We start from the raw sequence: 12,464 nt of genomic DNA, 5'->3' as shown, positions 1-12,464 counted from the left end.
AAATGAAGCCTCTGCGGATTGGAAAACATCCAAACGGTAGTGGCGGACAAAAGTGGAGGGGGAAGCCCAAGTGGCAGCCCTACAAATATCTAACAGGGGGGCATTAGTGGAGAGGGCAGCCGATGTGGCAGCACTGCGTGTAGAATGGGCGGTGATAGCCCGAGGGGCAGATGAGCTATTAGAAGTATAACATTTGGATATGCAGTCTCTTAACCACCTAGATAGTGTGGAGGAGGACACTCTTTTGCCCTTAGATGAAGCAGCAAAAGAGACAAACAGGCGATCAGAAGTACGAAAACGTCGTGTACGCTTGATGTAGATTCGAAGGGCCCGCCGAACATCTAACGTGTGCCAGGTTTTTTCTAATTGTCTTTTGGGTTTAGGGCAGAAAGACGGTAACACGATCTCCTGGGACCTGTGGAAGGTAGAGTTGACTTTGGGGATAAATGTTGGGTCTAGACGTAACACCACTGAGTCCTCTCTGAAAGAACAAAGCTCTGATCTGACTGACAAGGCTGCTAGCTCAGAGACTCTTCTGGCGGAAGTAATGGCTATAAGAAATAACACCTTCCAAGTAAGGAATTTGATGTCCGTTTGGTGTAGTGGTTCAAAAGGAGCTGTAGTGAGAGCTGCCAAAACTAAATGGAGGTCCCAAGTTGGATAACGGTGAACTACGGGAGGACCAAGTAGTGTAGCTGCCCTCAAGAATTTCTTGACATAAGGATGGGAAGAAATCTGACTTGATAGTTTGACAGGTAGAGCCGAAGTGATTGCTGATATTTGTCTTTTTAGAGTGTTGGGCTTGAGTCCCTTATCAAGTCCTTGTTGAAGGTAGAGGAGAAGGTCGCCTACTGAGAATGAGGCTGTAGATATATTATTTGAGTTACACCAAGAAGTGAAGTTGCGGTAAGTGTACTCATATATTCGCCTAGTCGAGGGTCTTCTAGACTGGATGATGGTATCAACTACCTGAGCATTTAGGCCATCTCTTAACAGGATGAGGCGTTCAGTCTCCATGCGTGAAGATTGAGCCATTGTGGGTCTGGATGAAATATCTGACCCTGGGATAACAGGTCTGGGCGCAGAGGAAGTCTGAACTTGTCCTGTGATAGGGATAAGATTTCTGGAAACCAGGCCCTTCTTGGCCAATGTGGAGCAACCAGAATCAGGGTAGCTCTTTCGCTTCTTAGCTTTAGCAGGCACCTGGATATCATTGGGATCGGGGGAAAGGCATAGAGCAGACCCGGAGGCCACGGAGCATGAAGGGCGTCTGTGTCCTCTGAACCCTGAGACGGGAATCGGGAGAAGAATCTCGGTAGCTGATTGTTTACTGGGGATGCGAACAGATCTAACATCGGAGTCCCCAGAGACCGGGATATCATTTGAAATACCTCTCGATGGAGATGCCATTCTGCTTGGTCTATGTCCGTCCTGCTTAGCCAGTCTGCTTTGGTGTTTAGAGTCCCTTTTATGTGTTCGGCCCTTAGAGACAGGAGGTTGATTTCCGACCAACTTATTAGACTTTTGGTCTCCTGCATCAGCGCTCGTGATCTGGTTCCGCCCTCTCTGTTGACATGAGCTTTTGCTGTGATGTTGTCCGTCCTGACCAAAACATGGGTGTGGTTTACGAGCTGGGCAAAGGCCAGAAGGGCCAGGCGGATCGCCCTGAGTTCCAGCCAATTGATGCTGTGGGCTCTTTCGTGATCTGACCACCTGCCTTGAGCCACGTGTGTGCTGAGGGTGGCACCCCATCCGTGGAGACTTGCATCTGTGGTTATTTGTATCTGGTGAAGAAGCCATATCGAGCGTCCCAGTTGTATTCGATTGGACATCCACCATTGCAGTGACCTTTTTACGTTTTGGGGCACATGAACCTGTTTGTGTCTCTTTTGGGTAATCATCTGTTGAAAAGGGTAGGAGCAGCCATTGCAGTTCCCTTGAGTGAAATCGAGCCCAGGGGACACAGGACATGGCTGATATCATGAGTCCCTGAAGCCTTGCAAGGAGAAGTAGATCTATTGAGGGTAAAGGAAGAATGGAAGTTATTAAGTTTTTAATGTCCTTTATCCATTGTGGTGGCAGTGATACAACTCCCTTGAGGGTATCTATCAATGATCCTAAGTGAAGAATCGTCTGAGAAGGGATAAGGTGGCTCTTCCCATGATTTACCAGAAAACCATGGAGAGACAACGAATGTAACAGCGCAGTGACAGCGCTGGAGGCCTGTTGAAAGGTTGGGGCGGCAATCAGTAAGTCGTCTAAATATGGGAAGACGTATAGGCCCTGTAGTCTCCAGTGTGCGACTAAGGCTATCATTATTTTGCTGAAAACTCTTGGGGCTGATGAGAGGCCAAATGGAAGCGCCCTGTATTGGAAGTGACGTTTGTTGTAACAAAAACGGAGGTATCTGCGGTGAGATGGGTGTATCCGAATGTGCAAATAAGCCTCCCTTAAATCTAGGGCTGCCATGTAGACTCGTGGTTTTAATGACTCTAATATTGTCTTTAGAGTCTCCATTCTGAAATGACGTTTTCGGACACTCTTGTTGACCCTCTTTAAGTCCAGGACTGCCCTCCATGATTTGTTTTTCTTGGGCACTATAAACAGGATGGAGTAGCAGCCCTTGTGTCTCTCTGGAGGTGGTACTATTTCGATTGCCCCTATCTTCAGTAGGTGATCGATGGCCTCCAGCATCAGGAGGTGTTTGCGTGGACGCTTCGACCTTGGTGAAACTGTGAAATGGTCGCGGGGAGGGTGAATAAAGTCTATCAAGTAGCCCTGTGAAATAGTCGACAAGACCCATCTGTCTGATGTGGTTGTTTGCCAAACATGGTGGAAATGATGTAGCCTGCCTCCCACCAGATCCGGCGGGTAGTCAGGATCGCTGATTGGTTCCCTGTTTGCCAGGGTTGGAGGATCCAGTGTTGTTGGAGGCAGTTTTTCCGAAGGCTCTAGACTGTGACTGATGTTTAGGTGAAAATCTTCGATCAGGCCATTGTTGTTGTTTTCCATATCTGTTGTCTCTTTGTTTGAAGGAGGAGTTGCTGTTGTTACGAAAGGAACGACCAGATGATTGACCCTGGCGGGAGGACTTTTTGTCGTCGTGTCTATATGAGGATGGAAGCGCCTTCTTTTTGTCTTTAGTCTCGATGAGTATAGGGTCTAGCACATCACCGAAGAGTTTTGATCCCCCGAAGGGAGCCATAGTGAGGTTCTGTTTGGATCGCATATCGACTTGCCAGTTTTTTAGCCAAATCTGCCTTCTCACCGGAATAGAGGCAGCCTGGGCCCTGGCACAAAATTGGATGATGTCAAGTGAAGCATCTGAAGTGAATGCCAGAACCTTCACTAGCTTATTTATACCCTGACGAAGCTTGGTGTCACCTTTGGGCACAAGCTGGATAAGGTCTTTGGCCCAGCCATAAGCAGCCCTTGAGAGGATAGAGACAGAGGATGAAGCCCTGATGGCTGTGGAAGAAGCCTCGAAACTTCTTTTTAAGGCCGACTCTGCTCTTTTGTCTTCTGGAATTTTTAGAGTGTCGTCGCCATCTTTGGCGTAAATGGCTGAGGAAATGAGTTGTGAGACGGGTGCATCAACCAAAGGGACTTGAAATTTTGACATCACTGAGGATGGTAAGGTGTAAAATTGTTTGACTATTGAAGGGTTTGGTCTTAGAGTTGCAGGTTTGGACCACTCTTCTCTGACCACTCTCATAAAGTCAGCGGGGAATGGGACCTCTGTGCAAGGAGGACAAGGACGTGGGAAGGAGTCACCCTTTCCCTGAGGTAAATCAGTGTCCAGAACCTGAGTAGGTTTGGGTGTGTCAGTCAATTCCAGAGCCTTAATGGCTTTCTTCAGGAGAATGGAAAAATCATCAGCAGTAAATAGTCTGGCAGAGGAAGGAGGAAGGGGGTTATCCATCTCCTCTTCTTCAGAAAGATCATTTTCACCCCCCTCAGAGACTGACTGTGACTGGGAGTTATCCATAGATTCATCTGAGGAATGATTGGAAAGTAGCAGTTTAGCTTTCTTGTAGTTTGACTGATGGCCACTAGATGTCGCCCTTCTCTTATGAGAGGCCTTAGAGTGAGTGGGTTTGGCGGGCTTTTTACCGCCACTTTTAACCGCTCCGAGGCGTTTGTGCAGCCTAGGTTTGAATTTGCCCCTCTCATTGGCTGGAATGGCCTCTGATGACGATCTGGCTGGCAATGAAGAAGAGGGTGAGTGAGCCCGGTGAGGGGAATCGTTGAGCCTCCTGACAGAGTCCCTGGGAGGGTTTTGGGAAGGAGGAAGGGCGGCTGGTATCTCACTGGGCAAGGACTGGGGATGGAGTAAGGGGGAAGGGGCGACCTGGCCTGCTAAGACCGAAGCCTGCGCTGCGATTAGGGAGGCCAGAAGGGAGGAAATCTCGGGGGGGAGGGTGAAGGGAGAGGCTGCTGGGAGAGGCAGAGAAGGGCTACTTACATGCCCGATGGGCTCCGCTGGTTGCACCACTCCTTCCCGATCCCGGGAAGGGAGTAAGTGCTGTGGCGCATCTGGGCTCGGAGACGAGGGTTCTCCCTCCTCCGGCCGCGCCAATCTGGGGGTCCCTGCTTGTGCCGCTGTGCGGACTCGCCGCAGGGCACCCTCAATCTGCGAGGAAGCCCCGGACATGCCGGGGCTCTCCTCCGCATCCTCCATGCTGTAGCTCCTGACTCCCTATCTAGTCCTGCACTCAGAAGGAAGGAAGGGAAGGAGAAGGAAAGGATTATTATTATTGTTTGTAAAGATGGAGAAGGAGAGAAAGAGGAAGAACGACCTATTTGGAGCGAGGCAGGAACAAGACTGGAAGGTCAGGGGCGTTCCCTCCTTGACGTCACCTGCAACTTCCTAGATCCTGCCTATTGGAGCGAGAGGAGGGAACTAACCAATTGAGGATTCCCTCCCTCCATCGCTGGAAAATAAGCTTGGGAGCAAACGCTCCCTCCACCTGCTACCATATTGACTCGTTTATAAGTCGACCCAGATTTTCTGGGTCATCTTTGCAATACAAATTTTTCAACTTATAGATGAATACTGTATTTTCTGGCGTATAAGACTACTTTTTAACCCAGGAAAATCTTCTCAAAAGTCAGGGGTCGTCTTATACGCTGGGTGTCATCTTATAGGGCAGACTGGAGAATCTGTGATCACCGCATATGGTGGGGGGAGCTCAAAAATGGCCACGGGCACATCCCTGCCATATGTGGCGATCGTATGAAAGCAGCTACTGCTCTGATAGTCTTGGAGACAGGGAGGGCTGGACAGGCAGGGAGAACTGACCAGTCCAAGCAGACTCTTTATATACAACAAGTTTTCCTGCTAAGTACCTGCATGTCATAAGCATTAGAATTAAAATTACCATATTGAAATCAAATCTGATTTTTTAAATTTTTTTTATTTGGTGTGCATTGGAAGAGGGGTAGTCTTATAAGGTGTGTATATCCCAAACTCTATATTTTAACTGGAAAAGTTGGTGGTCGTCATATACGCCCAGTCATCTTATATGCCGGAAAATATGGTATATATGGTATTAAGTGGATGATTGGCTAGGGATACAAAGGAAGAAAGACACACACCTCTGACTTAAGATCCCTCTTTAAACCCTTACAGAAATTTCTTCAGTGGCTTATTTGTTTCTGAAGTTAGAGGAGAGAAAGTATTAGAGTAGTGGTTCTCCACTGTGAGGTAGGACCCTTCGCTGGGAGGGGGGGCAGTCCTGAGAGTTGCTCAAGAGGGGGGGCATGAGAGTTGAAGGTCCTGATACTCCCGCTTCTCAAAAGTTTTTTGTCATGGAGGGGAAGGGAAAAGTGAAGAGAGCGCTTAAGGAGCCACCTCTGGCTGAAGGAGGAAGAGGAAAAGGAGAATGTGGAAGTTCACTGGATCATAGCCTCTGGCAGGGCCCACCCCAAGCCACTGCTGCTTCTTCTCCTACCCATCCCATCATTGCCCCAGTTTTTGGGAAGAGATGCTGCTGCATGAATATGCACTCATCCCTCCACATTCGCTGGGGTTAGGGGAACAGGACCCCCATGAACATGGAAAAACCGCAAATAACGAAAACACTATGTTTTTACCTGAGAGAACACCTCTCTAGGAATCTCTAGGTTCTCCAGTGGAACTCTGTGGTCAACATCTGCCAGATACTGATCACAGAATTGTGCTGGAGGAGCTACAAATGCTTAGTGGAGTGTTCTTTCTGGGAATCTCCAGGTCTTTCAGTGCAATCTTTGGTTAAAATTGACCACAGAGTTGTGCTGGAGGACTTAGATATTCCTAGAAAAAACGTATTAATAAAATCTGTGAATAATCAAATCCACAAAAGTCAAAGCTGTAAATATGGAGGGACGAGTGTATTCAAGTATATCCAAGAATATACATGAATGTGCAAGGAAAAATACATATACTATACAAGCAAAATATTTTTATTCATATACCGTGTTCAGCAGGAAGGGTCAACATCTACATGGGTAAAATGTTTAACAACCATCGTATAATTAGGGCATTCCAAATGAGGGCCCGACATGTCTAGATACTAGAGAGAGATCTACACCAGTCTGGGAGCTGGTTACAATGGGTGGGGATGAGATAATTTAAAAAAATACAGCGTGAAAAGAAAAAAAAAAACATTGCTGTGCCAGCATTAACTCAGCATGGCGCTAGAAATCATTGCAACTTCAACAACAGGGCTGTGTAAGATAATATTCAGGATTGCCCTGATAATTGACATCAGATTTGAAGGATTTTGAGTTACATTCCCAGATGTTTTTAAATACTTTAGTTCATTTTAATAATTATTAAAAGATGTTTTCTTTGTAAAGGAAAGGAAATAAAAAGGAGCATGCACTATAGTGATTAAAGTAGTTCTATCTTAAAAGTATTTTTGCAAATACAGTTGGCCCTTCTTATACACGTATTTTTATACACGAATTCAAACATACATGGTTCAAAAAAAATGTTCAAAAAAGTATAAATTTCAAATATCAAACCTTGATTTTCCATGTTATAAGGGAAATGGAATGCTATGTCATTATATTTAACGGGACTTGAGCATACACGGATTTTGTTGTCCAAGTGGGATCTTGGAACCAAAGCCCAGCGTAAATAAATCCTACACTACAATCTTATTATACTTTCAATACTTTGATAATCATAGCAATTTTTTAAACCTAAAATATGCTTACTCCCCTATCTAAGAGCTGGTGCGTTAAGATGCAAAGAGTCTCTCTGTAAGAATTTTACTTTCTTTTCTTTTTCTTTTTCATCAGCAACTGGTCTATGGTCCTAAGTAGATGGGCAGGATCTGCCCCGGGTCCTGTCCCAGGCCAATCCTTGGGTCTGTGCAGTGGCAGGTGGATGTTTACACACTTACCCCCACCACGCCATGGCCTTGCTACCACTATGTGCCCTGTACCTGCCTTTACCATTGCATTTGCTCAGAGGACCCATCATGACCCACGTGACTGAGCGCCCATATTTGATGTCACGGGCCATGATGGGGCTCTTCTGAGCAGATGTGATTGTGGAGGCAGGTATGGGGCAGGCTGGGCCGTCTGGTTTGCTGGCTGTTGCCACAGTTTCCTAGAAACCCCATGGGAAATAGCCTATCTTTTTAGACTGGGGTAAGGCCCCTTTGGGCCAAGATCAGGTCAGATCCACCAGATCTGCATCCAGATTGCCTGATCCCAGCTCGGGGATAATGGCTTGCATTGTCCATACAAAACAATGCAAGGTGGGGGGAGCACAAGACTTATAAAAGGCCCTATATTGAAACTTTTATCTTGCATTATAAGTTTCAAACATATGGCAAGGACGTTCATCTGAAAGTTCAAATTACTATAGATGTAAAATATATAGTTTGACTTACTTTCCATACTGGTTCACCTGTAGTGTTTTTAATCGGTGGCACATTAAAATTCAACATACGCTTCAGAGCCACTGAAAAGTAAGAGAAAAATATTCTTATTGTTATTCTAGTTTTATTTTACTTTCACAATGACAGTGATCAAAATCTTGAATAACTTTGAAACCAAGTGGTTAAGTATCTAAAATCTCCTAGGATACAGGTGCTCAAAATACTGTAGTCTGCATAAATGTTATTTACCACTAGATAAGGTAGTCTCAAAAGCAGTATCCTTTCTTATAGTGTATGGATAACCATATTAATGGAAGAATGAGTTGTCTACCCCCTGATCATGAGAAGAGCAAGGCCCTGAACGCTGAGAAATACCTGGCATATTGGTATAAATTTGTTCCTGATTTGCTGACTCCACTGTCAGCAGATACAACCAACAAAGCAAAGATGTGGCAGGCAAAGACCCCTTTCTACATGCATGGATTATTTTTATTTATTGCATTTATATCCTGCATTTCTCACCAAATGGGATCCAAGGTTATGGTATTCTTAACGCCAAGAAAGGACTTCTATCAACCAGTTTAATATATAGTGATGCCAACATTTTCTTAGCTTCTGTCTTATTTCAACTAGCAGAAAGCAAAGAGATTTGGTACTGTATTTTGATACTGCATTAACTGAGGAAGACACTAAAAACAAGTTTAATAAGACAACCTGCTAGTTCCACAGCAAAAAACAGTTATCCACACACTATATCTAATATTTAGCTCTTCTGCTGCCCAGAAACATTATACTTATCACACAACTTGATGGAAAAGACCGGTGCAAAATGAACATAGCCACATAGTATTCTTGTCTTTGTAGGTTTTCATAGAGATGCAAAATAGGCCTGAGGGAAAACTAAACAAAAACAGGTTCCCCGCTCCCCTCCAAGACCTTTGTATCTGTTGCATTCCAATACAATATTGTAAAGCAGCCATCATTTTAAGTATTCTTAGGAAATTTCTTGGGAAATCAAATTTGATTTATTTATTATTATTATTTATTTATGGTATTTATCAGGCATCAGATAAATAGGGAATTGTAATTTATTGTGGCACCAGAGATAGAGAAGGATAAATGTCTACAGAATCACAGAATGACAGAGTTGCGAGAGACTGCAAGAGCCATCCAGTCCAACCGCCTGCCATGCAGGAAATCTAAATCAAAGCATACCCATCCACAAAACTACAATTCCCAGAACTGCACAGCACTGAGCCACGTCAGTTAAACTGGTTTCAAACTGGATTATTTCTTCAGTGCGGACATCCTGCCTGTCTATATAGCAGACACTAGTATATAGAGGACAAGGCATGATGAAGAATGGCCCTACTCTCTCCAATAATGAGTACAATCACATAGGGAGAACACCTGCATAAAACAAGGAGGATTTTGTTGAATAACATGCTCTTAAGCAGTGATGGTGAACCTTTTCGAGGCCGAGTGCCCAAACTGCAACCCGAAACCCACTTATTTATTGCACAGTGCTATGTCCCTCTGGCTTTCTAGTAACAAACTCTGGCAAACTCTGTGCTGGGACGATGGCACATGTGCCCACAGAGAGGGCTCTGAGTGCCACCTCTGGCACGTGTGCCATAGGTTCGCCATCACTGCTCTTAAGTGTCACATCTGCCAATGTTTTACAAACAAACTTCAGTCAGAGGATAATAGAAGTCTGGCTAGAGATGTTTAACTGATTTTTAAAAATGTATCTAGTGAACAAGAAAGCAGAGGGTGTGAATAAACTGACAGCTTTTACAACGCAATGAAATAAGAAATAGGGTTTCCCACAGATACATTGGGAGCACCAATATTCAGTCTTATGCATAAATAATGTACAATAAGGGATGATCAATGATGTTGATGTTAACTAGTTTTGCAGACAATACCAAACTATTTGGATCATGGAAGCAGACCACAAAAAAGTGCAAAAGGGTCTCCTCAATTGGGGTAGCTCCTATTAACTTCACATATACACCGATGGGTTTCAATTAGTGTGACTTCACTTTTTCTGTGGGACATAATTGGCACAAAATGCAGGAAGCACAGGTGAGGGACTCAGCAGATGAATTCTACTCCTAGATTATGGGTCCTTTTGCAGTGCACCATGCAGCATTTCAATTGCCATGGGCTGCTTCCTATGGACTCCTGGAGTTTGCAGTTTGGTAAGACACTAGAGCTCTGTGGCTGAGAATTCCCAGTGCCTATCCCTAAACTGCAAATCCCAATGTTGCCATGGCAGTCAAAATAGCATCACAGTACTATAATAGTGTAGTGTGAAAGGGCTACCTAAATGATAGCATATTTCTCATGATGGATGTGCAAGAAGACTGCATGGAGCGCTACAATGTACATTGCCAGTTCGGTCTGCTTAACTAAATTCTTGCTAGAAGACACTTTTGGTGCAAAACATTTTGGAAGTTGCCTGTTCCTATGCATGTTTTGTATGTACAGGTACTGTATGTATTTTGTATGCATCCCTAGGACATACGGTACACAAAAAGAGCACATCTTTTGGCAACAGTTTCCATGAAAGATTATGCTTCAACAAGAAGACTGGGTTTATAACATAGTCTTTAAAATTTTAGGGGAAAGTATTGAAACTAGAATAGCCTCAGTGGCAAATAATTGATGCCTTGGGATGGCACCACTGTCTGATCCATCTCAAGCCCCACTTGGTGCAGTGATTTGAGCACTGGATCAGGACTCTAGGGACCAGGGTTCAAGTTCCGGCTTGGCTATGTAAACCCATTGGGTGTTTTTGGGCAAGTCACACTCCTTCAGCCTTGGAGGATGGCACTGGCGAACCCCCTCCGAAGAAAGTCGCCAAAGAAAACCCCACGATAGGCCTTTGTGTCGCCGGAAGTTGTGACACGAAAACAACAAACCACTAATTTCAGTGGGTCTGCTCCAGGTATGTGTAAATTTGGTTCCAACCTTGTACGCAGAATGGAGAATGCTGCTTTTAAAAGCCTTTCACTTTCTATTTATAATGATGATGATGATGATGATGAAGTTTACAAGGCCCAAGCCAAAGACTTCTTACAAAGCATTTATTCTTGCATTTTAAAACTCAAAAAGAAAAGCCTGACGTACCATTGATGATGAATGAGGCCAGCCAGCTTTGACAATTAAACCGTAATGACGTAACCATACATTTAACTGCTCTTTTCTTCGTGGCATAATAAACCTATACGCTGAGTCCCTTCTGATCTGAAATGGTGAAGCTCTCAACACAGCAATCTGTTTTTCAGAGGGTGGTCGTAATACTACTACTATTACAGTACTACTACTTGTTGTTGTTATTTATATCCCACCTTTCTCCCAATAATAGGGATCAAGGTAGCTGTTTGTTATTGGTTTTTTTGGACTTCAACTCCCAGAAGCCCCAGCGATCTTGGCCAACTGTCAGGAATTCTGGGAGACGAGGTCCCAAAAAACATTTGAAGGACCAAAGTTTGGGACTCACTGCTTTGAAACCTTCCAAGCCACACAGTATGAAGACAAGAGCCCAGCCTCAACAGGCTGCAAAGGCCTGGGCTGCCTCCACGACGCATGGCTGAGTGCTGTGGGATCCTGGGAACTGTCGTTTTGGGAGCTCTGGTGGCTGCAAATCCCAGAATCCCAGAGTACTGAGCCCTGCTGGCAGGCAGAAAACGCCTGGGTCGTTTTGGGAACCCACCCATTGACAAAAACAGTAATACAAACAGGAAGGATAGGCAGAAATGCCCAACGATTGAGGCTGAAGGAGGATGGACGCCGCTAGGAACCAAAGCAAACACCCAAAGCATTATGATGGCGCCTCCTTTGAGAGCAGCCTCACGAACGAGGGAGGCAGGTCCTCCTTTTCCAGGGCGCCTCCTCCATCATCCCAACCTCTGCCCCCAGCGTCCTCCATCTGAGGGAGTGTGTGGCCAGCCTGGCCTGGGAGGGCAAGGCCCAGGGCCTCCCTCCCCGTCCCTCTCCCTCAAGGGAACCAGGAGGGAAGGCCGGAGAAAGGCAGGAAAGAGAAGGCGCTCACCGGTCTGTTTCTCCCGGATGCCGGCCGCCATTTTGCGTCCGACTCTCCGCCCAACGCCTCCTTCTCCTCCGCCTCCGCCTCCCGAGAAGCCCAGGCGGCCCTAATACGACGACGTGGCGCCTGCTGCCTCTGTGGCCTCTTCCGAGGGGGAGCGGCCTCAGGCAGGCAGGCAGGCAGGCGGAGCCTCTCTCTCCCAAGGCCTCCCTTTCCTGCCTCTCCATGGAAGAAGGGGCCTCCTTCTGCCACGCTGCAGCCAGGGACTCACAGCCAAAGCATGGCCCCCAGGGTGGCCCAGACTCTGCTTAAGCCGAGGCTCTGGAAGCCAGGCCTTAGGAGGCTCCTCCACTCTCCTGGGCAGCAGCACATCCCACTGGCCAACACTCCCTCCTCATGTTGAGGAGGAGGCTCTTTCCTGTTCCTGGCATCTGTCAGCTGAGGCCTGAGGCCCTATCAGTCATTCAGTGACTTATCTAAGAGTTCAAACCAAGATCCCCAAGTTCCTTTTAGTTGAGGCCAGAGACCAGATGCTC

At 45.9% G+C, this 12,464-nt stretch overlaps 1 protein-coding gene across 2 annotated transcripts in view; it reads right to left on the bottom strand.

The window, feature by feature from the left end:
• SCFD1 (sec1 family domain containing 1) overlaps nt 1–12,108 on the bottom strand; it is a 59,028-nt gene extending 46,920 nt beyond the window's left edge. The window contains exons 1-2 of one of the 2 annotated variants that reach the window (XR_016280984.1): nt 11,935–12,108; nt 7,887–7,957 (exon numbers count right to left, since the gene is read on the bottom strand). Coding sequence is in view for 1 of the 2 variants with exons in the window: in XM_089522053.1 (XP_089378179.1) it covers nt 7,887–7,957; nt 11,935–11,965 (102 nt within the window). In the remaining variant the exon portion in view is untranslated. The remainder of the gene's footprint in view (nt 1–7,886; nt 7,958–11,934) is intronic. The other variant, XM_089522053.1, reaches the window with a different exon arrangement.
• Between the last annotated feature and the right edge of the window lie 356 nt (nt 12,109–12,464).

The sequence above is a fragment of the Sceloporus occidentalis genome, unplaced genomic scaffold (genome assembly GCF_023333645.1).
Source record: "Sceloporus occidentalis isolate IW3139 unplaced genomic scaffold, rSceOcc1.0.p SCAF_4, whole genome shotgun sequence".
NCBI classification, from domain to species: Eukaryota; Metazoa; Chordata; class Lepidosauria; order Squamata; family Phrynosomatidae; genus Sceloporus; species Sceloporus occidentalis.
Note: the sequence above shows the minus strand (reverse complement) of the source record. Positions and strands in the feature narration are given on the sequence as shown.